This window comes from Erythranthe guttata, chromosome 6 (assembly GCF_056151865.1).
Source record: "Erythranthe guttata isolate IM_541 chromosome 6, IM_541, whole genome shotgun sequence".
NCBI classification, from domain to species: domain Eukaryota; kingdom Viridiplantae; phylum Streptophyta; class Magnoliopsida; order Lamiales; family Phrymaceae; genus Erythranthe; species Erythranthe guttata.
This window is the reverse complement of record NC_142538.1, coordinates 2,556,784-2,580,522: the sequence shown is the minus strand read 5'-3', so window position 1 is coordinate 2,580,522 and position 23,739 is coordinate 2,556,784. Positions and strand designations below refer to the sequence as shown.

Below are 23,739 nucleotides of genomic sequence, written 5' to 3'. Positions count from 1 at the left end.
GTAATAGTATTAATATTAATATTAATATTACTATGAGTATCAATATGACTACCAACATCAGTATCAGTATTAACATAAGTATCAGTATCAATATATGTATCAGTGTCAGTATCAGTATCAGTATCAGTATCAGTATCAGTATTTGTATCAATATCAGTAAGTATTAGTATTAGTAGTGTTAGTATTAATATTAGTATTAGTATCAGTATTAGTAATAAGTATTAGTATTAATATTAGTATTAGGATTAGAATTAGTATCAGTATGAGTACCCGTATTAGTACGAGTATAAGTATTAGTATTAATATCAATATTAATATCAGTAGTACTATTATCATTACTATCAATATTAGTATTATTATTAGTATTAGTATTAGTATTAATATTGATATCAGTATTAGTATTAAAATTAGTATAGTATTGGTATTAGTATTAGTATTAGTATTAGTATTAGTATTAGTATTAGTATTAGTATTATTATTAGTATTAGTATTAGTATTAGTATTAGTATTAGTATTAGTATTAGTATTAGTATTAGTATCAGTATTGGTATTATTATTGGTATTGGCGTAATTGGCGTATACATCTTATCTCTTTTGCAATATTTATAAGTTGTGTTGTTGTTTGAGTAATGTGAACACTAATTTAATGTTGTTAGTGATAAACTTGCAGGTTATTTGACTATCTATTGTGTTACCTCTATGCTACTGTGTTTGTTGTTAAGTTAGTTATTTTGCAGAGGATTCACATGGTGTAGTAGATTGCATTCCATGAAATAGAGTTATACCATATGTTTTAAATTATTTCACTTAATCTTCATATCGTGCTTTGCGCCATTCGCGTATTTTTCTTTGCAATATTTAATTGAATTTCATATGTTATTACTCTGAATTAAGAGATAATTTTTTTTATTTCCTTCCATTTTGTTTTACTTGAATTGCTGTTGTTATAAAAAGATATTCGTTTAAATATTATTATTTTTCTCATTTTGAAACTGATATCCGTGCAACGCACGGGTGAAGTACTAGTTTCTAATAAATATGTACCCGAATTAAAAATTAAACATAAAAGTCAATATTAAAAATCCAGTTCCGAGGCTCGAACCTCAACCAACTGCCCCGCCCGCCATGTTTACTTTCACCCTTGAATTTGTTACAAAATTATTATGTTACAGACTATAATAAATCAAACATATATATATATATATATATATATATATATATATATATATATATATATATATATATATATATATTGATCATTTTTTAATTGTCAGAATTTGCAATTTCAGAAATGTTTCAAGTGTCAACAATATTTGCATTAATTTACTCAAAAAAAAAAAAAACAATATTTGCATTAATTGAAGTTTCAAGTAGAATTATTAATTGGAAATTTATATTTGATTTGAAAGCAATAAAGTAAAGCTTTAAAAGTTTAAATAAAAGGAACACAATTATCTACAATTTAAATCATAATTGCTCAAATGAGGCTATATTAAAATAAAAAATACAAATATTAATATAACAAAGCTCAGGGGTTTGTTTGTCTTTTGCAGCATTTTGTGGGGGTATAGGGGCAGCTAAATTCTCGCTTTTTTTTTTCCCTCTCTTTCTCTCTCATATCTCACGTCTGTAATATATATCAGTGATTTACAGTGAACAATAGTACACAACACACACACACACACAACGCCTGTCTTCCATAATCGTCTTCTCAGAGAAGGTTTTTCTCTCACTCATCAAATTTCAACACATTTTTTGATCCAAATCTCTGAATAAACTGTTCATAATCAGAATAGAATTTCTGTAGTTCTCATATGCATTTACATATGCTCCATGCATATAATTTTTTCTACCTCGAAAATGGAAAGGGGATTTACTTTGATGTAGACACGGCCACGGGCCGGTTCGGGCCGGTTCCGGGCCGGTTCGGACCGGTTCACGGTTCACATTTTCCGGAACCGGAACCGGCCCGTGGCGTGCACGGTTCACCGGGCCGGGTCGGCCCGCCGGTTCGGCCCGGAAATTTTGAAATTTTTTTTTTTTGTTTTTTTTTTTTTTTTTTGAAATATTTAATGAATAAGTAAATTAAAAGAAATACTTTTAAATAGATAAAGGAAAAGGAAATAAATGAAAAGTCAATTTAGAAGCACAAGTTTGAAATATTTGATGAATAAGTAAATTATAGGAAATATTGGGGTGTGAGGGTATTTATAGGAAAAATTAGGGGGGTTTGGGGGCAAAACAAATTAAAAAAAAAAAGCAAAATTGGGGTGTGTGGGTATTTATAGGAAAAATTGGGGGGGAACAAAAATTCAAAAAAAATCAAAAAAAAGTAAATAACGGCCGGTTCACCGGGCCGGTTCACCCGGGCCGGTTCACCGGGTGAACCGGCCGTTATTCACTTTTTTTTGAATTTTTTTGATTTTTTTTTTTTTTTTTTTTTTTTTTTAAATCCGGGTGAACGGTTCACCAAATCTAAGAACCGGGCCCGTCCCGGGTAGGACGGGCCGGTTCACGGTTCCGGGCCGGTTCACACGGTCAACGGGCCGGTTCACACGGTTCGGGCCGGTTCCGGGCCCAAAACCGGCCCGTGGCCGTGTCTACTTTGATGTTCTGTGTTTATATTTTTTTGGTGGAGATATATACTTCAAAATTTCAACCCCTTCAAAACATTTTCACCCGATTTGTGCACCACACACACACACAGGCTTCCATTTTCATTTTTTCAATTTTTTTTTTAATAATGTTTTACTCTGATTTCTGGTTTTCTTCTAACCAGTTTTATTCAGATCCAGAAACCTCTGTTAATTTGTTTCAATAAGAAAGAGGCATACTAGCCGCATGCATCGAATGTGTGTATTGAGTATTGACGGAATTTATTCTTTATGTTGTATAAATATAACAGAGATCAGAGTTAGCTAGCTACTGCAGAAAACGCCCCAAAATTATTTAATTTTGGGAGTACTTTTCAGTGCAGAAGTTATCCATTTATTTTTTGCTGTTTGACACACACACACACACAGAGGCTTCCATTTTCGTTTTTTCAAATTTTTTTTTTTAATAATGTTTTACTCTGATTTCTGGTTTTCTTCTAACCAGTTTTATTCAGATCCAGAAACCTCTGTTAATTTGTTTCAATAAGAAAGAGGCATACTAGCCGCATGCATCGAATGTGTGTATTGAGTATTGACGGAATTTCTTCTTTATGTTGTATAAATATAACAAAGATCAGAGTTAGCTAGCTACTGCAGAAAACGCCCCAAAATTATTTAATTTTGGGAGTACTTTTCAGTGCAGAAGTTATCCATTGATTTTTTGCTGTTTGACACACACACACACACACACACACACACACACAGGCTTCCATTTTCGTTTTTTCAATTTTTTTTTTAATAATGTTTTACTCTGATTTCTGGTTTTCTTCTAACCAGTTTTATTCAGATCCAGAAACCTCTGTTAATTTGTTTCAATAAGAAAGAGGCATACTAGCCGCATGCATCGAATGTGTGTATTGAGTATTGACGGAATTTCTTCTTTATGTTGTATACATATAACAGAGATCAGAGTTAGCTAGCTACTGCAGAAAACGCCCCAAAATTATTTAATTTTGGGAGTACTTTTCAGTGCAGAAGTTATCCATTGATTTTTTGCTGTTTGACACACACACACACACACACACACACACACACACACACACACACACACAGGCTTCCATTTTCGTTTTTTCAATTTTTTTTTTTAATAATGTTTTACTCTGATTTCTGGTTTTCTTCTAACCAGTTTTATTCAGATCCAGAAACCTCTGTTAATTTGTTTCAATAAGAAAGAGGCATACTAGCCGCATGCATCGAATGTGTGTATTGAGTATTGACGGAATTTATTCTTTATGTTGTATAAATATAACAGAGATCAGAGTTAGCTAGCTACTGCAGAAAACGCCCCAAAATTATTTAATTTTGGGAGTACTTTTCAGTGCAGAAGTTATCCATTTTGCTGTTTGTAATTTCATTTGTTGATATTTTTTCAGGTACATAATCATGGCCAACATGCAAGGAGGGAGAGTGGATCTGTTCCAGCGACTCTCTGTGAAACCGTGGATACGTAAACAGAAAAATGAAGGTAAAATAAAAATATGAGTTTATTGCATTTACTACCCCTGTTAAAATCGTAACTGTGCAATTCCCCCCTGTCATAAAAAAATTAGCAAATACCTCCCTGTGCTTTTTAGGGTTTCTGCAACTTTTTTCAAAATATGGATATAGAGCTAATAGCATAGAGCCCCCTGTGTTATTTCTAATTAACGAAAACCCCCCCGTGTTTAATAAATTAGCAATCTCCCTCCTATATTGTGTTTGACATAGCATACAGCCCCCTGTTTACCATTTTGCTGTTGACTTAACAAACATGACTATACTACCCGAATAAAAAAAAAAAAGTAGAATACCTACAAATACCCAAACACTCTGGTTCTTATTTTTTAATTTTCTCTACCTCTTTTCATACTAACCCGACCATCGGAAAAACTTCACCGCGGTGGACGAATTTTTGTACAACAGTTTCATGATTTGATGGGTATTTTTCGGGTTGGGATGAATTTGGGTGGACGCAAGACGGGCACTTGAACCAGGGTGGCGGCGGTGATAATTTCGCAGAGGATTCACATTTGGGGAGTGGTGGTAGTGTATGTAGGGAAACGAATTAATATTCACAATATAGGAATAAAATAAAATTAAATTCACTTCATAGTATAATTATTACAATAAAGTAAATGATTATCAAAATTAATATTCACAAAATCAGACCTTCAAACCTAGGAAATTTCGTCACGGTCCATTATAATATTTTCGTTGTTTCAACAAGGCCAAGTCTTCTCGTGGACTTTGATCAATACAATTGAAGATGAGAAAAAGATTTAATTTTGCCCAGGAATTTAAGACCAATGACTTAGTCATATTTTCCTATATAACTTTAATTTCTTCCACTCTCCGTGTTCAACGTATATGCAAAAAATTACATTTAATATTAGTTTCCATATTTATTTATACCCCCCATATTATTTCCAAATTCAAATAGAAAAGAAAAATCAAATATGGAAGAGGATTTAGTAGCATTGGTGTTATATGGGTGCAAGTTGGCTAAGGATCTTGAACAAAGCCTCCCAGTTTTGGCAAACCAGCCGGATATTCTTTCGTTGTCTTGCGAAGAAATCGTTCGAGTTTTTAGCAATGTTAAAGACGGGTTAAATTCTAATCAACCGAGTATTTTGAATAGTAATCTGAGGCGGCGGCAGCAACAGCAGCTTGATCATGAAGATCAAATTGGTGCCGAAATTCAAGAATGGCTGAGGACCGGTGGCACCACCACTGCCGCTACCGGCGCCGCTGCTGCGACTAATACTCGTGAGCCGTTGGATTTGCTCAATCCTCGAGCGGTTGCGAGTGTTGGTGATGGGAGAATGAAGGGACCGATGGTTCGCGAGTTGGGCGATGTGATCGGTCGAGGCCGTAATTTTAAAGGTGGGGCCCGCGTTGGAGATGATGCACCGGATTCCAGCAGAACTAGGAAGAGGTAATAGAAATTTCTTACCTAAGCTAGAAAATGTGTGTATTTAATTATTTATGCATGCCTATAAATAAGATTGTTCTAGTCTGAAAACAATTAATTATGATGATTAATTAATAATCATGCTTCAATTTTAATGAATTAATGATCAGAAGAGACGAAGGTTACAAGACAGTGAAGAGAGTTGCAGCTCCTCAGATGGGGAATCTTGATATTCCTCCGGAAGATGGTTACACGTGGCGAAAATACGGTCAAAAAGAAATCCTAGGTTCCACGTATCCAAGGTGACATTTAATTTTTCAATTTTTATTTCAAAATTTATAATCATGATTTATCATTAGAGTAAGTTACGGATACACCTCTAAAATAACTTTAAGATCCATGTGGTATGTATAATTATATCTATACCCTTGAAAAAAATTATCAGAGCCAAGATTTCATGTCATAGAGATCGATATGCACTATTTTAATTTCCCGCGCCGCCATTAATGCTACCATAGACGAAAATTTATAAACTTTATATAAAATAATAAGGATTTAAGAAATGTTAGAATATAGCCATGTCACACCCTACCTCTATGTAGTCTCCACCACCGTCTGAAACCAGTAGTTTGTTAGAACCCTGATGAAATAATTTATCCAATGCATTATTTTAGGGTTTCTAACAATGTTTCGGGCTTATTGTAATTACCGACACTATAGGGACCTTAAAGTTATTATAGCATGCCTCAGGGGTGTAGGTGTAATTTGGGTAAATTACACCTACAGCCTTGATGTATGCTATAATAACTTTAAAGTCTCTGTGGTATTGATAATTACAACCACATCCCTTAAACAATTACCGGAACCAAGATTTCATGCCCTCAGGATCTATATGCACTATATTTGTTTTATGCGGGGCGGTTAATTAATGATACCATAGACAAAAACTTATACATCTTATATAAAATAATAAGAATTTAAGAAATGTTGGGGGAGTCATGTCACCCAAACTCTATGATGTCTCGACCACTTCTTGAAACTAATAGTTCGTTAGAAACGTAACTCAATAATTTATCCAACGCATTACTCTGTTAGAGCTTCTAACAATGTTTTAGTGGGTCATTGTAATTATTAATAACACGGGGGTCTTAAAGCTAGTTTAGTATACCCAGAGGTGTATGTGTAATTTACACTTATTATTATTATTCAATATTTTTGCCACGCATGCACTATAAAATGTTTCGAAATTTATGGGAAAGCGAAAGTCCAATGACTTGAAAGTGTCAAATGCATATTTTCCTTTTCATGGTTTGTGAGACCCTCTTGAATATATTCATAACTAAAGTCGTGGTGCACTGAACAACACGATTCTAAGTATAGAATTGTAGGGAATTAGGGCGAATGTTTCAATTCCATGAAGAAGAATTAGACGACGACGTTTTCGTCAAGTTGAATAAAATGAAGTTGACTTTGATAAATCAAGAAAAATTAAATTAATACAAAATATGAACCCGAAATAGGAATTTTTATAAAGTCTTGGGCTCGTGTTTTGAATTAAATAAGATTCTAACTTTCAACTTTTTCAAGCACAATTTTGAACAATTTACTTATTTTTCTTTAAAATTAAATAAACATATAAAGACGAACCTTAACGTTCGATAAACTAGTATTATTCACCCGTGCGATGCACGAGTTTTCATTTTTCCAAATAAAGATAAATTTATTGTAAAATAAACTAAAACATATATAACTCTTATGATCCTTTAATATAAACGAAGAAAATGCAATTAAAGATTTTCAATGATGTTGTAATTTTATGAAACGAAATAAATACAAAATACTATCGATCGATCACAACGTTTAAAAATATCAACCTCATTACAGTAATACAATCGAACTCACGTAAGTCTTATGCTTCAGAGTGATGATTTTCTAAAGCGAACGATGAAATTGAATAAGCACCGGCCACAAATCGAGCGTAACCGGAAACTACAAAAAGACTAAAGTACCCCTCGTAACCTAATTCAAGATTTTTTTTCTTGAAATTGCAGGAGTTATTACAGGTGCACCCACCAAAAGTTCTACGAATGCCCCGCCAAGAAACAAGTCCAGCGTTTAGACGACGATCCGTTCACATTCGAGGTCACCTACCGCGGCAGCCACACCTGCCACATGTCCTCCACCGCCCCTTCCGCCGCGCTGCCGCTGCCGGAACAACAACCGTTCCCGCCACGCACAACCGCAGCCGCGGCCAACGTGTACCCTCCACTACTTCCCTACTCACTCCCTAATACTACTAATATCCACCACAACTGGCTCTCCATGCAAATCTTTCAAGATCTCGGTGGCAGCAGCGTGGCGGCGGCCGGGATTAGTGATGGAGCCGCGGCCAGGTTCCCGGAGTACCAGCTGCCGGTGGCGGATATGGCGGACGCGATGTTTAATTCCGGAAGCAGCAGCAGCAATAGCATGGATCTCATCTTCTCTTCCATGGATGATAATCACAAGTGGGATTCTGAAGAAAAGAAAGATTAAACTAAAAACTTAATTACTTACTACAAAAAGAAAAATTTTAATGTAGCTAGGCATCAACAAAGATGATTTAATTTATTTGGTGCTAGGTCTAGTTAACCCGTATTAGAAATTAAATTAAAGTTTACCAAATTTATTTTTTCAACAAATTAATTTCCATTATTACGAGTGTAGGTTAGATTATTTATTATTATTATTATTATTATTATTATTATTGAATTTATTCTGTTATGATGTATCTTGAAATTGACAATAATGATGCAGTTGGCCACTTGGCCCTATGTTGATAGTTGAATTGTATTTGGAATTTGACTATTTTACCCCTGCCAAACTCTGTGCTCCAAATAATAGAGTTTGGGGGCATCGTGCAATATGTTTTAGTTTGGGGGCAAAATGCAAAAATCGTCGATGTTTGGGGGGCAAAATACAATTAATTACAGTAACAAAAAATTACGTGACGAATATCAATCCTAGTAATTAACAATTACGTGACGAATATTTGTCTCGGGAGATAATTCATGTCATAGTAAAAGTCAAACGAATTCAGTCAAATTTGGACGTAAAATTGATAACTACAGCCGAGCTAAACACTACTTATCGCATTAAGATAACATGTCTGAAATTAAAAAAAAAAATTAAAATAAGTAAATAAAATCTCAACCATCCCATCTTTACAACATGTTGGAGTATTTTTTTAATTTAAAAATTTTAAAAAATATAATTTATAAATGGATAGTGATTAGTGACAGCAACAGATGGTCAAATGGCTTTTTTTCTTTTTTCTTTTTTTATAAATCTAAATTAATTGTAAAATCGAAATCAAGGGACAAATTCAAATATTAACATATCAACATATTAATTGTAAATATCAACATATCATGAAGTGGTTGATCACATACAGTTTAGAACAATTTTTTTTGAATGAGACGGTGGATTGTGCTCACTCGATATGTTAATACTTAATAGGAGTGTAAATCGGACGGGAATAAGCCATTTTGGGAAAATTTCGATTAATTTCAGAAGTCCAAAACTAGTTCCAAAAAAATTGAGAATTGGAACGAAAAAACTTGTTCCAAAATCGGAAAATTTCGGATCCTAACCGGCGGAATTCAGAAATTTTCAATTTTTTGTCACCTAAAATATAAATTACATAATAATATCCGTATGTTAAGTGTAATATTTGGAAGAAAAAAAATTCATAATTTTCGGAATTATTTTCAGAATTTAAATCGGACCGGGAATCGAAATCTCTTATATTAATCCAATTCCGATATAAATAATTTCGAAAAGATTGGAAGTCATAATCTCGGTATCCGAATTGAAAAATATTGTTCCGAAATCGAAAAAATCTGGGTCGGAATCGACGGAAATTGGAAATTTAGTTTCCAATTTCCACCCATATATATAAATACAATTAGGGTAATGAATAAGCATAAATTTATTTCAAGTGTTAATTTAGGTTTTAGAGATAGGAACAAGAGTACTATTGAATAGTCAATATCTTGAGTAATGTAATGGTATGGAAGGACTCTTGTGCTTCCATTGGCGGAACATAATTAATTCCCTTATTATATATTTATAGTTGAATTTGTTTATATTGAGGCTGAAATTTAATTGGTCTACAACGTTGACTTGTGGAATTTATAATTTATCTCTTTTTTAAATTATATTAAGGATTAATGGATTATATTATAGAGTAGTACTAGTGTCCTACTTTTAGGGTAAAAGTTGAAGATCATATTGTACCTAAGTTCAATTTTGTTTAACAACAATGGTATTCACTATTCTGAATAAACAATATTTAATTATCCTAATTATTAATTATATATATATGATGTATATATATATATATATATATATATATATATATATATATATATATATATATATATATATATATATATATACATTTTTTTTTGTTTTTATCTTACTCATGTTATATATTTCTTACAACTTTAATATTTGTAAATATACTTGCATATATGTGTGTGTGTGTTTCATCATGAAATTATGTGTTTATTCAATGAATTTATTTATAATAATTAATACATGGAATTTAATGTCAATTAAATTATCATATTTACTTATTAAGTAAATCATGTTAAAAAGTTACATTAACTCACAAAATCAAATAACAACATTCACTCAACAATTCACAACAAACAAATTATAACATTATAAATTATATGGATATATACTATTAATCTTTCAGTTATCAAACAAACTTAATTATTCAACTCTGAAATAATTTAACCATTTAGATATTAATCAATTAAAGATGAAATATTAAACGCTTAATTCTATATCAAACAAAAACCTACATGTTTAGCAACAATTTAAATCTTGTTAAAAATCTTGTGCTATTACTAACATATCATTATGCATGCATTATGCTAAAATTATAAAGTATAAATAAAAAAAATATAAAAAAAAATATAAAAAAAATATATGAAAAGAAGAAGAAGAAAAGATAAGCTAGCTACACCACTAGCTTTACATATACAATCGAGACAATCAAAATTTAATTAATGAAGAACGTAATTAAGTTCAAACTTTAAAGCTTCAACAACACAACAATGGCCATCTAATTAATCAATGAAGATAAATTATATAGTAGAAATTAAATTAATTTATTCATACACAACAATGGAATGTATTATAATTACGTATTACGACACTGTACACCAGAAGCCGAACAGCTATCTCACCATCGAGTTTTCCATATGTCAGCAAACTGATTAACCTCCAAACAATCCAAACCATCAAAAATAGTTGACGACTCGCACGAGTCACGATCGAAACCAGAACCCGCAGCTTGATCTTCTTCTACGTAGGGCCCGTTCATTATCGGATGAGTCCAAGCGGGCTTCTGCTCCAACGTGCCCATTCCGATGGAGGTATTCTGCCACATAGTATCCTTATGAATCATTGATTTAGACTCGGACAGATCTTCATCGGTAGTTTGAGGAGTGTTTTCTTTCGATTCTTGTTTGACGACCGAAGGCGTAAATATGGGAGTCGGGAAATTTTGACGGTCGGGCTTTTTTGATTGGAAGCTAATGAGATTAGCGGACTCCATAGGATCCGAGTCGTCCAATAACATCGCGACATGTGGCGGCGCCCTTTGTGTTTCTGTGCATGTGTGGTGGCTCATGTAAGTGGTTTGGTAAGTGAGAGGATCTTCTTTGATTCTTTGCACTTGTTTCGTCGCTTTGCACCCTTCGTATTTGTGTGTGCATCTGTAATAACACCTGTAATTGCAAATTAACCAAAATAAAAATTCAATTATATAATAACTAATATATATACATTCTTGATCATGAAGATGCAAGAGTTTCTGTAAAATTAAAACGATTTCGTCCAATCAATTAGGGCAACGAATTTATGATCATCATCAAATGCACGCATTTGAATGCATCAAATTACGAATTCGTAACATCGTCGATAAGTTCGTATACATTCACAATGATTCATGAATATAAATACTAATTGAAGCATTTGGCATTATGTGTGAACACAAGAAATTGAAGGTACTATATATATATACACACAGTGGATTTTACATGCTAATTAACTATATATATTTATATATATAGATACAAACATAAGATAAAACACTCATTTTACGACGACAGATCAATTTCGAAAAATGCATATGTCGCTGATATATCAAATTATATGTATGGCAATTGTATGATCAAATTATACATATAGTTTAGCTAAATATTTATGAATAACTGGTTTCGAGTAATTACCTCGGAAACTCGGAATTCAAGATACTCTTTTGTCCGTATTTCCTCCACGCGCATCCATCTTCCATAGTTGAAGATACAATCACCCATGAATCTTTGGTCTTTCTGTAATTAAATCCATGTTTATATTATATATATAAGACAATTAAGTACAAACAAAGGTAAATAATTATTCATCAAATTAAAGTGGAATGTCTTTAATCAATCAATTATGGTTATATAAAATAGGGCAAAAAATCTGCTTTAAAAGTACGTAGATAGAAGTTAAAGGCGGCCGCGGCCCCCTCATCTCTTTTGTTTTTGCCTGTCCAAGTTGATGCTACTGTATATCTCTCCACAAACAGTGCTATTACATGTTGATTTATCTCTTGAATGTACGGACAACAATATATATATTGATACGGGCTTGATTGACAATTAATAAATAAACATAAGCCCATTAGAGTAAGCCCAATACGATAGGCCCATAATGAAGAACCCATGATGTCTTAGCTCGGTACCGTGAGCGAAGTCGTCGTATGGCGCGAACCCCGGAACTACTTGGGAGTACCTTAACTCGCTAGCCCAATACCAAACGAGGTAAGGCGAGCCCAGGACAATACAGGCCCAAGATACATGACTTGGGGGAAAAGAGAAACCCTAAAAAAGGAAAGCCTTGGAGGCCAAGCTTTCCTCATCTATAAATAAGAGAATCAACACACACACAAAGGGATGAGATTTTTACACTAATCACTATTACATTGCATATACATTTTTTCTATTTCCGATCACTGACTTGATCGTCGGAGCTTTCCCGCCGGGAACCCCTCCCGGCGTTGCAGGTTTATTCACCCGGGGTACGAACGGAGCTGGCTTGAGGAAGACGAAGACCTACGGACTAAATCAAGTGGCGCCGTCTGTGGGAAAGGCCTAAAAATCAGGAGAAAACAGCTTCCGGGAAAAATCAGATCTACCCCCGGAAGTCCAGATCTGAGCTGAGAACGTGGAGAAAGAATGGACGGAGAAGACGCAGTCGCCCGGAATTTGCAGAAGGATTTGGATGCGGTAGCCCGTGGTGCACCGGTTGACCCATCGTCCGTTCAGAAAGATAAATCGGGGTGTAGCTTCCTTACACCTGAAAAGGAGGGCCGGATCCCCTTCGCTCCAAGCAGCCCCTCTTTCGAGTTCCAGGATGGCGAAGCTGCTTCGAGAAGGCCAGCCACAACCCCCGCTCAGGCTCCCAATGAGCGCACGTATACCCGAGACGAGGTGGAAACCATGATCACCGCGGCCATCAGAAACTACACCCAAAGTTTACCTCACGATAACCGACTCAGGAGGGATCCCAGACATTCCCCGAACGAGGGACGAGCTGATGACGAAGGCGACAGTTATTCGGAAAATCGAAGAGGTGATAGTCATAGAGTCAGGACCGAGGTAGACAGCCTGAGACGCGATATGAATGAATTAAAGGCCTTACGGAACAGGCCAGCGCGAGATCTCGTGGGATCTAGCCCTTTCGCAAAACACCTTGATGATGACCCCATACCAGCTAGCTACCGACCCATTTCGTTCGAGTACAATGGCACATCGGATCCCGCCGAGCACCTAAGCCGTTTCAACAATACAGCATCGCTTCATCAGCTCACAGAAGGGGTGAGATGTCGTGCCTTCGCTACCACTCTAGCCGGATCTGCTCAGGCCTGGTTCGGTTTGCTGCCTTCCGGGAGCGTACAATCTTTCGAGCAATTTGCCAAGGCTTTCATGAACCAGTTCGCCAGCTCAAAGAAGTGCAAAAAAACCTCCCTGTCACTATTTAGCATTCGCCAAAAGGAGAAAGAAAGCCTCAGGAGTTACATCAAACGGTTCACCTCGGCCACCCTGGAAGTCCCGACCACCAGTGATGAGGTACTCATGGCAGCTCTTTCTCAAGGACTGAGAGATGATGAGTTTTTCCGAGCTTTGGCGCTGGAGCCGTCCCCTGATTTCGATAACCTATTAGAAAGGGCATCTAGGTTCATCAATTTAGAAGAGGCCCGCCAACAGAAAGTGGAAGAATCTCACCAAGTCGCAAATGCACGAGTCAGCGAAGTAAAGAAAGGCAGGGAGCTCATGTTACCTCGCAGGGATGCCAATGCCCCTAGTCGGAGTATTGTCCCGGATGCTAAGGGATCTCGTTTTCAATCATATCAACCCCTTACGGCTCCTCTGTCCCAGGTGTTGTGCGCGATTGAGAAGAGGGCTGATCTACGATGGCCTCGAACTGCTCGCGGAGCCCCCCGTCGAGATCCAACGTTGGGTACTTTTTGCCGTTTTCATAATGAATATGGACATACGACCGACGATTGCGCACATCTGAAGGACGAAGTGGAACGTCTCATTAGAGATAACAAAATCGGGGATTTTGTGAAGATAGATTCACCTCGGGGACAAAAGCGTGAAGCCCAGTTTGGGAACCCGCCACGAGCACCGCCACCACCACCAGCACCGAAAAGAGGGTACATTCAGATGATTTCGGGGGGTCCTACGGGAGGAGATACTCACCGGGCTAGGAGACGCCACCTCGGTAGCCTCAAAAATAATCATGAGGTTTGCCAAATCTCGACACCGAAGTATCGTCAATATCCCACTATCTCGTTTGGTCCGGAAGATGAAGCGGACCTAGAGGATTTCCATTGTGACCCTCTCCTCATCACGATTAACGTTGGGGGGTATGATGTCGCTCGCGCCTTCGTTGATCCAGGAAGTTCGGTGGATGTTATATCCCACGAATGTTTCCTGCAAATGGAGCTTGACCTCCCAATCTTCCCTGTCACTACTCCGATATTCGGGTTCACGGGGGGATCCTTGACGCCGGTTGGACAAGTTAAAATCCCTGTCACTATAGGAACGCCACCTCGGGCACGCACTCAAACTGTCAATTTCGTCATTGTCGAAGGGTCGCCAACCTCGTATAATATCGTGATAGGGCGACCGATGTTACATACCTTTCGGGCGGTCCCTTCAACCATTCATCAAAAGCTTAAGTTTCCAATTGATGGAATGGTGGGAGAGGTCAGGGGCGACCAAGCCCAATCGAGATCGTGTTACGTCGAAATGGTTAAGGTAGCAGAGAAAGGCCGACGCGAGACCCTTACCAAAGAAGATTTGGGAGACGAGAAGCGTCCCCGAGTTGATCCAGAGGATAAGGTTAATCATGTACAACCCATGGACGAATTGATGACAATTGACCTCGTCCCCGGGATGATGAAACAAACCCGGATAAGTAAGGATTTAGAACCACCTCTCCGAGATGAGTTGATAGCTTTATTGCGGTCTAATGAGGATGTTTTTGCTTGGCAACCAAGCGATTTGACCGGTATATCGCCACGAACTGCTGTACACAGGCTTAATTTACGACCCGAGTGCAGGCCCGTCAAACAAAAACGGCGACACTTCGGTACCGAGAAGGACGAAATCATACAGAAGGAAGTTCAACGGCTTCTGGAAATCGGACACATCCGGGAAATTCAGTTCCCTACATGGCTGTCTAATGCGGTGTTAGTACAAAAAGCCAATGGCCAATGGCGAATGTGTATCGATTTCAGAGATTTAAATAAGGCCTGCCCGAAAGACGATTATCCTTTGCCTCGCATAGATCAGCTCGTAGATGCCACTGCTGGATGCGAGTTACTTAGTATGATGGATGCCTCGCAAGGATACCACCAAATTCCGCTAGACAAAAAGGACCAGCCCGCAGTCAGTTTTGTCACCGCCTCAGGGACTTATTGTTACGTGGTAATGCCTTTCGGCCTGAAAAATGCCGGAGCCACGTATCAGCGATTAATGGATAGGATGTTTCGGGCTCAACTCGGACGCAACATTGAAGTTTATGTTGATGACATGTTAGTCAAAAGCAAGAGACGCTCTACGCATCTCGCAGACCTAGCTGAGACCTTTGCAACTCTTCGTTTATACGGAATGAAGTTGAACCCTGCTAAGTGTGCATTCGCAGTACAAGCTGGGAAGTTCCTGGGATACATCGTTAATCGGGAAGGCATCAAGGTAAACCAAGATAAAGTAGAGGCCGTACTTCAGATGACACCTCCTCGTTCCATCAAGGAAGTCCAATCCTTGGCGGGGAAAGTTGTAGCTCTGGCTCGGTTTATATCTCGAATGGCTGATAAAAGCCTGCCTTTCTTCAAAGTGCTAAGGAAAACAGCTCAGTTCGAATGGACCACCGAATGCCAGCTCGCATTCGAAGCATTAAAACGATCCCTTACTTGCCTACCGATTCTTAGCACCCCCGAAAAGGGCGAAACCCTGTTTGTATACTTGTCAGTGGGCGATGAGTCCATCAGTTCGGTGTTGTTTAAGGAAGTTAATAATCAACAAAGGCCGATCTACTATACTAGTAAGATCCTCACTACGTCGGAAAGCCGATATTCCGAAGTCGAGAAAATAGCGTACGCACTGGTCCTCACTACGCGACGACTCCGGCCTTATTTCCTGTCGCATACCATGGTGATTCGCACAAGCTTACCCCTTCGGCAGACACTAGGTCAGCCTACCGCGTCAGGGCGAATTGTTAAATGGGCCATCGAGCTGGGACAATACGAGATCCAATACCAACCCCGTACCTCGGTCAAAGGACAAGCGCTAGCGGATTTCATCCGAGAAACCACCAGGATACCCATCGAAAAAGAGTGGAAAATTTACGTGGATGGCTCCTCTACAACCTCGGGAGCGGGGGCAGGGATAATAGTTATTGATCCCACTGGAGCGGAGGTCGAGTTTGCCGTTAGATTACCTCGGGTTTCCAATAATGAAGCAGAGTATGAAGCCTTTATCCGAGGTATGGAGATCGCTCAAGAGCTCGGAGCGCGAGTGGTGCGAATATACTCCGACTCCCAATTGGTAATACACCAACTCGAAGGGGACTACGAAGTAAAAAACGATAGAATGAAGAATTATGTAAATAAAGCCCGAGCTGTGACAGAAACCTTTGAAGTCTGTACCATGCATCAAATTCCGAGAAGCGACAACCAGCGAGCTGACTTCCTCGCTAAAGTCGGGTCGTCAGTCGTCGATTGTATTGAAAGAAAGATCACCATCCTTATTGCCCCTACCCCAACGCCGGGTGTAATGGTAATAGACGAAGAGCCGGATTGGAGAACACCGTTGTTCAAATACTTCAGAGGAGAGCGAGCTGGTACCAAGAGGGAGCAGCACCGTTTGGCATATAAGGCAAGGCACTTTTACGTACGGCATGGGACATTATATAAAAGAAACTTCACCACAGTAGATGCAAGGTGTTTGGGAAAGCAGGAAATAAAGCATGTTCTGGACGAAGTACATCGAGGTGGTTGTGGTGAGCATGGAGGAGCTCGGGCCCTCATGCAGAAGTTATATCGGGCAGGATATTATTGGCCCGGTATGAAAGAAGACACACACCGATACGTTCAACACTGCGCACAATGCCAAAAATATGCCCCACTTATCCATAAGCCGGGAGAAGAGATGATCATCATGAGTGCTCCATGTCCCTTTGCTCAATGGGGGATTGACCTAGTGGGACCATTCCCGCAAACAACTGGCCGGAAAAAGTTCATCATTGTTGCGGTAGACTACTTCACTAAATGGGTTGAAGCTGAGGCCTTATCAAAAATATCAGAGGACGAGGTCATGCACTTCGTCTGGAAGAATATATGTTGTCGGTTTGGTCTGCCTAGAAGCATCGTATCGGACAATGGCACTCAGTTCAACGGCAAGAAAATTCGTTCGTGGTGCGAAGAGATGAAGATAACACAGAAATTCGTGGCGGTAGCACACCCCCAGGCTAATGGTCAAGTGGAATCCACAAACCGGACCATTGTCAACGGTTTGAAAAAGAGACTGGACGAGTTAGGGGGAAGTTGGGTAGACGAACTGCCCTCAGTCCTTTGGTCTTACCGGACAACAGTCAAAGCAGCTACTGGCGAGACGCCATTTCGGTTAACCTACGGGACCGATGCTGTTATCCCGGTCGAGGTGGCAATGGACACACTCCGCATCACCACATTCGATGAAAGGACAAACGATGATGCCCTGAGGACACAGCTGGATGAGGTTTTTGACCTACGAGAAGCAGCGTATCTGCACATGGAACGAAGTAAGAACCTGATCAAGGCTCGATACGATCAAGGGGTACGGTCTCGTTCATTCCAAATCGGTGATCTCGTCCTACGACGAGCTGACGCGCTAAAACACACAGGAAAGTTAGAGGCCAATTGGGAAGGACCATACATGGTCACAAAATGTTTGGCTGGTGGAGGATATGAGCTGGCGGACGTAGAAGGAAAACCATTGCCACGAGCATGGAATATCATTCATTTGAAACGCTTCTTCGCGTAAAAAAAAAAAAAAAAAAAAAAAAAAAAAAAAAAGAGAGAGAAAGGAGATCGAGGCAATTATGTCAGCAAAATCGAGATACACCTTGTACAGGCAAAACAACCATTAATAAACATCCATTTTCCGATCTGGGCTAGGCCCCGTGGTTTTTTCTCTCCTTATTTGGAGGGTTTCCACGTTAAAAAATCCTTGTGTTATCTATTTTAGTTTTCATTGTGGCGTTAACTCGCGTGTTTCATTGTGGCGTTAACTCGCGTGTTTCATTGTGGCGTTAACTCGCGCGTTTCATTGTGGCGTTAACTCGCGTGTTTCATTGTGGCGTTAACTCGCGTGTTCCATTGTGGCGTTAACTCGCGTGTTTCATTGTGGCGTTAACTCGCGTGTTTCATTGTGGCGTTAACTCGCGTGTTTTATTGTGGCGTTAACTCGCGTGTTTCATTGTGGCGTTAACTCGCGCGTTTCATTGTGGCGTTAACTCGCGTGTTTCATTGTGGCGTTAACTCGCGTGTTCCATTGTGGCGTTAACTCGCGTGTTTCATTGTGGCGTTAACTCGCGTGTTTTATTGTGGCGTTAACTCGCGTGTTTTATTGTGGCGTTAACTCGCGTATTTCATTGTGGCGTTAACTCGCGTGTTTCATTGTGGCGTTAACTCGCGTGTTTCATTGTGGCGTTAAATCGCGTGTTTCATTGTGGCGTTAAATCGCGTGTTTTACTGTGGCGTTAACTCGCGCGTTTCATTGTGGCGTTAACTCGCGTGTTTCATTGTGGCGTTAACTCGCGTGTTTCATTGTGGCGTTAACTCGCGTGTTTCATTGTGGCGTTAACTCGCGTGTTTTATTGTGGCGTTAACTCGCGTGTTTCATTGTGGCGTTAACTCGCGTGTTTTATTGTGGCGTTAACTCGCGTATTTCGTTGTGGCGTTAACTCGCGTGTTTCATTGTGGCGTTAACTCGCGTGTTTTATTGTGGCGTTAACTTGCGTGTTTCGTTGTGGCATTAATTCGTGCGTTTCATTGTGGCGTTAACTCGCGTGTTTTACCGAGGCAAGTTAAACTAGAAATGGAAGCAAAGTACCGCGATAAAATCAAAGAGGCTTGCGAAAATCAGAGTAATGACTGAGTTGAGGAAATCATGGAATAACCGTCGATATGAGTTTAAAAGATCATCAGTTCAATTCGAATGCAAGGAAAAGTTGCTAAGTCTAAAGAACTACTCAAGGTAAACATGAATGGCAATACTTAAACAAATGAACTCCTGATATATCGATATAAGGAGAGCAAAGAAAAATTGTTCAAACACATACAAAAAAGAAAGATTGTTCAAACACATACAAAGCACATAATACATGAATGGGAAACAGCTGAAATTGGCTAAGTCTTCTTCGGCGACTCCACCCCGGCCCCGGTTTGATCTCCGACAGATGGAAGAGGAGAGGAGGCAGGGTCCGACGGCACCCTGTTGAGGTTCGCCATTGCATCGATAGTTTCAACATCACCAACCAAATCGGTGATGATCACCGAAGAGCTTCCCTGGCGAGAGAAGTCCACAACGAGCTCTCGATGTACCTCCCTCCACCATTCTAAGTCAGGGTCTTCATTCACGTCGCCTTCGAAACCCGGGATAACATCATCCGGTAAGTCCTCGGCAAGATCGTTCTCGACTAGCGGGAACTCGATGCCAGCACCGCTTAGTCGTTTCCGAACAGCTTTCACCGCCTCCGAAAAGAAGAAGCGAGCTAGGCCAGACGCTTGTCGGGTAAATGTGGTGGAACGCCAGAGCCGGTTGAAAAAACGACCGACGAACGCCTCCATGAAGCGCAGACCCTCGGAAGAACCCGGGAACAGCCGATGGCCTTCCTTCACTCCCTCGGTGAAGTTAGAAGATGCCTGCTTCCCAGCCGCGAAAAGCTCGTTAGAAAGCCCTTTGGCTTTCTCCTCCAAACTTGCATTATGGGATACCAAAGAGTCCTTCTCCGCTTGAAGGATCTTCTCTCTCTCTTGTAGCCTCCTCACCTCGGCAAACAGTCCCTCTTTTGCCGACTCAGACACCGCCAGGCTCTCTTTCAGACCTCGGACCTCTTTTCGGAGCTGGCCGACCTCTTTCTTCTGATTATCGTATGCCTCCCGAGAGACATCATCCCACCCCAAAGGACCCGAGAAGGCGATCGCAAATTGCTAACGCATACATGGAGTTTAAGTAAAATCAGCTATGATTAAGAAACGTAAAAACTAACTCGCGTATGCAAAATAAAACGAACCTGCGTTATGTTATGAAGGAGCAATTCAAGCCGATCACCCTTGCTCATTTGCCCGAAATGAGCAACGTCTCGGGGAAGTGCCATAGCTCGGCAAGCAGCGATGGCGTTCTCTGCATTCTGGCAGAGGTGAAGTGCAAAGTTTGGAGGCAGAGATGACCCAACTTGCCCCGAAGCTGACCCGGTCTGCCCGGGAGTCGACCCAACTAACCCAAGGGCTAGATCAGTCCTTCTCTTTTTTGTGGCGGGCTCTCTCTCCACCTGTTCTTCGACCGAGGGAGGTGTCGAGGAAGGGACCGTAACTATGGCCGAAGATCGGCGAGGGGGCTCGGGATCCTCAACTCGTGGGCTATCTCGGGGACGCGCGGCCACAGCACTCTTCTTAGAAGGCCTTTGCCTTAGTGCTCCCTCTTCGGGGGACTTTTTCTCGGACTCAGCAACCACGGGGCGCTGGAACTCAGACGCCTGAAATTCCGGCTCCGATTCGGACGGGCGAGTCGCCAGTTTCTCACCTCGGAACATTCTCTTCATCCTTAAATCTGTTAATGGGATCAAGGAAAGTGTGGTCAGGAAATATGCAATACTTCGGCAAGCATAAAATACAGCCAAATAAAAAGCCACAACCCAAAACGAGTGACGAACTATAGCAGAAAACTAGTATCATGCTTAAACCCACCTAAATCCTCTTGGGTTAAGGGATGAGTGCCGTTGTCATGGAAGCAGAAGTGGCGAAGTATCGGTGGAAAACTGGTAAGAGTCTCAGGCATACCATAACTTGGTTGAAAGTGAACAATCATTTTCAAAAGCCATTCGTCTATCGCTAGAGGTTTCCCCCTCCGCTTGTCGGGTAAAGTGGCGAACCAAGGACACAGGTAAGGAGTATCAGCGGGGTTTTTCGCGAAGAAGTAATGACCCTGCCACCCATCAGTTTTATTGGGTGGCATTAATATTTTGAAACCCGGGCGAGCCGAGATAGAAATATGAAAAGGACTGGAATTTTTCAAAACCATCACACTCCGAAATCGAGCTGGAGTAGGGACCACACCCGACCAGGCGCAAAGCATGCGAAACCCGGTCATGACGACTATGGCATGAGGATGAAATTGATTGAGGGACACATTGCACAACTGCGCAATCTCAGAAAACCAAGGTGAGATGGGGAAAGTAAGACCGAAATAAAACTGTTCCGAGAACCAGGTGCTGAAACCCGGGGGTGGGTTTAAGGGACGCTGATCTCGCGAAGGCAACAATAGTTCTACGTCAGTAGGTAGGCCTATATCGCGAACTAAATTGTCTAAGTCCACCTCGCTTAAAGTGCTGGGCCCCCACTGGTCGTCTAAATCGCGTCCCTCAGACAGTGAAGGAGAGCCGCTCCTTGCGGAAGACAAAACGTCATCTCTTCTTTTTCTCTTCGGTTTTTTCAGTAATTTACCCGAAGGGGAAAAATAGGGCCCTTCTTCCGACGAAGAAGAAAGAGTAAGGGTAGGGTGTTCATCTCCCTCTCTGGAGGGCATTCTTTGACCAAAAGGGTCGGGGGAATTGGAAGACATAGGCTAAGAATAGTAAAAAGTAAGGTGAAGAGGGGAGTACCTTTGTCGGAGGAAACAAGCACGGGAGGGAAAGAACTTGGTTCTCAGAAAAGCAAAGTCGCCGGAGGTAGACAAAGATAGGGAGAGCGCAGAGGTGAAGAAGGGGAAAAAATCTGAAAATTCATAGAGGTCAGATATTTATAGGAGAAGGAAAAATGGAAAACTTTGATCGTAACCGTCTATTCGAACGGGTGAGATTCAAAGTAGGTCGCCTCGAATTCGGCGCAAGAAGTGTCGATTGGACTCCCCTAGTAATGACCTAGGAAAGAGAAAAAACCAATCATAACCGCCCACCCGAACGGACAGGATTTAATGCAGATTACCTCGAACCTAGCGCGAAAAGTGTTGATGGAAATCTTTTCATGATGACCTAGGGAACTTGAACCGACCATGCGGGGTGTCAGAGTAATTAATGAAAGGGAAAGGAAGAGGGGCTGCGTACGCCGACGTAAACCTAAATCGAAGTGCGAACTGATGCCTCATACTCCGTACTTATAAAACGAGGTAAAGAAAAGCCGACTTGTTTTATAAATAAGGAGTAGGGGGGAGTAGTTGATACGGGCTTGATTGACAATTAATAAATAAACATAAGCCCATTAGAGTAAGCCCAATACGATAGGCCCATAATGAAGAACCCATGATGTCTTAGCTCGGTACCGTGAGCGAAGTCGTCGTATGGCGCGAACCCCGGAACTACTTGGGAGTACCTTAACTCGCTAGCCCAATACCAAACGAGGTAAGGCGAGCCCAGGACAATACAGGCCCAAGATACATGACTTGGGGGAAAAGAGAAACCCTAAAAAAGGAAAGCCTTGGAGGCCAAGCTTTCCTCATCTATAAATAAGAGAATCAACACACACACAAAGGGATGAGATTTTTACACTAATCACTATTACATTGCATATACATTTTTTCTATTTCCGATCACTGACTTGATCGTCGGAGCTTTCCCGCCGGGAACCCCTCCCGGCGTTGCAGGTTTATTCACCCGGGGTACGAACGGAGCTGGCTTGAGGAAGACGAAGACCTACGGACTAAATCATATATATATATATACTATTAATTAATTAATTAATTATAATCATTGCGTAATTTCTAATTTTTTTTTTTGGTAGTGGAGATAAATCGATTTCAAGAAGCTAATTAATGTATACTTGAGATCTAGACAAGAACTTTAATTTACAGATTAATTATAATTTATAATTAGGTAGAAATAATCTCACCTCCTCTTGTAACAGCCCCTCCGATCTTTGACCACCACCCCGGGTTTCAGCTTCTTCCTGCTGTCGCCGCCGCAGTCAACGGCGGCGATCTGGGCTGACTCGGTGCAGGAACTCACCACGGAGAGAGTCACACTGAAAGATCTCACTATTTGAACCGCGAGTTCCTGAGCTGACACGTCAGCACTCCGGTCATCTTCCTGGACGCGATTCTGCAGAAGGGTTTGAAGCCTGGCCGCCATTTTCTTGCCCTCAACCAGCTCCGAGATCGCTCTTTTCCTCTTTGCATGAAAATTTCCTTCACTCATTAGACTACCCATTTTCTCTCTCTCTCTCTCTCTACCCTCACCTCCCTCTCTCTCTTTCTCTCTCCTCCCTTTTGGGAGGTACACGCTGCACTGTGTGCGTTTTGGATGTTTGTGGGTGGAGGGTTTCAGATGTAAGAGATAAGAAAGGAAAAAAAGGGTTTTTGCCGTTTGCTGTCACTTTTTTGCGGCTCT

At 40.3% G+C, this 23,739-nt stretch overlaps 2 protein-coding genes across 3 annotated transcripts; one reads left to right on the top strand and one right to left on the bottom strand.

Moving 5' to 3' along the window:
* The first annotated feature begins 4,998 nt into the window (after positions 1–4,998).
* WRKY55 (WRKY DNA-binding protein 55) lies at positions 4,999–8,114 on the top strand. 2 transcript variants are annotated; one of them, XM_088819398.1, is made up of 3 exons: positions 4,999–5,568; positions 5,718–5,846; positions 7,596–8,114. In XM_088819398.1, the coding sequence occupies exons 1-3, from the start codon at positions 5,090–5,092 to the stop codon at positions 8,077–8,079; spliced, it is 1,092 nt and encodes a 363-aa protein (XP_088675524.1). In that variant the 5' UTR covers positions 4,999–5,089; the 3' UTR covers positions 8,080–8,114. The 2 variants fall into 2 exon arrangements, with proteins under 2 accessions (XP_088675524.1, XP_088675523.1); XM_088819397.1 differs by having other exon boundaries at positions 5,715–5,846.
* A 2,464-nt stretch (positions 8,115–10,578) lies between these two features.
* WRKY54 (WRKY DNA-binding protein 54) lies at positions 10,579–23,739 on the bottom strand. The gene is made up of 3 exons (XM_013002737.2): positions 23,243–23,739; positions 11,832–11,933; positions 10,579–11,327 (listed from the first exon to the last, which is right to left on the bottom strand). Exons 1-3 carry the CDS (start codon positions 23,557–23,559, stop codon positions 10,781–10,783), a joined length of 966 nt encoding a protein of 321 aa, XP_012858191.2. The 5' UTR covers positions 23,560–23,739; the 3' UTR covers positions 10,579–10,780.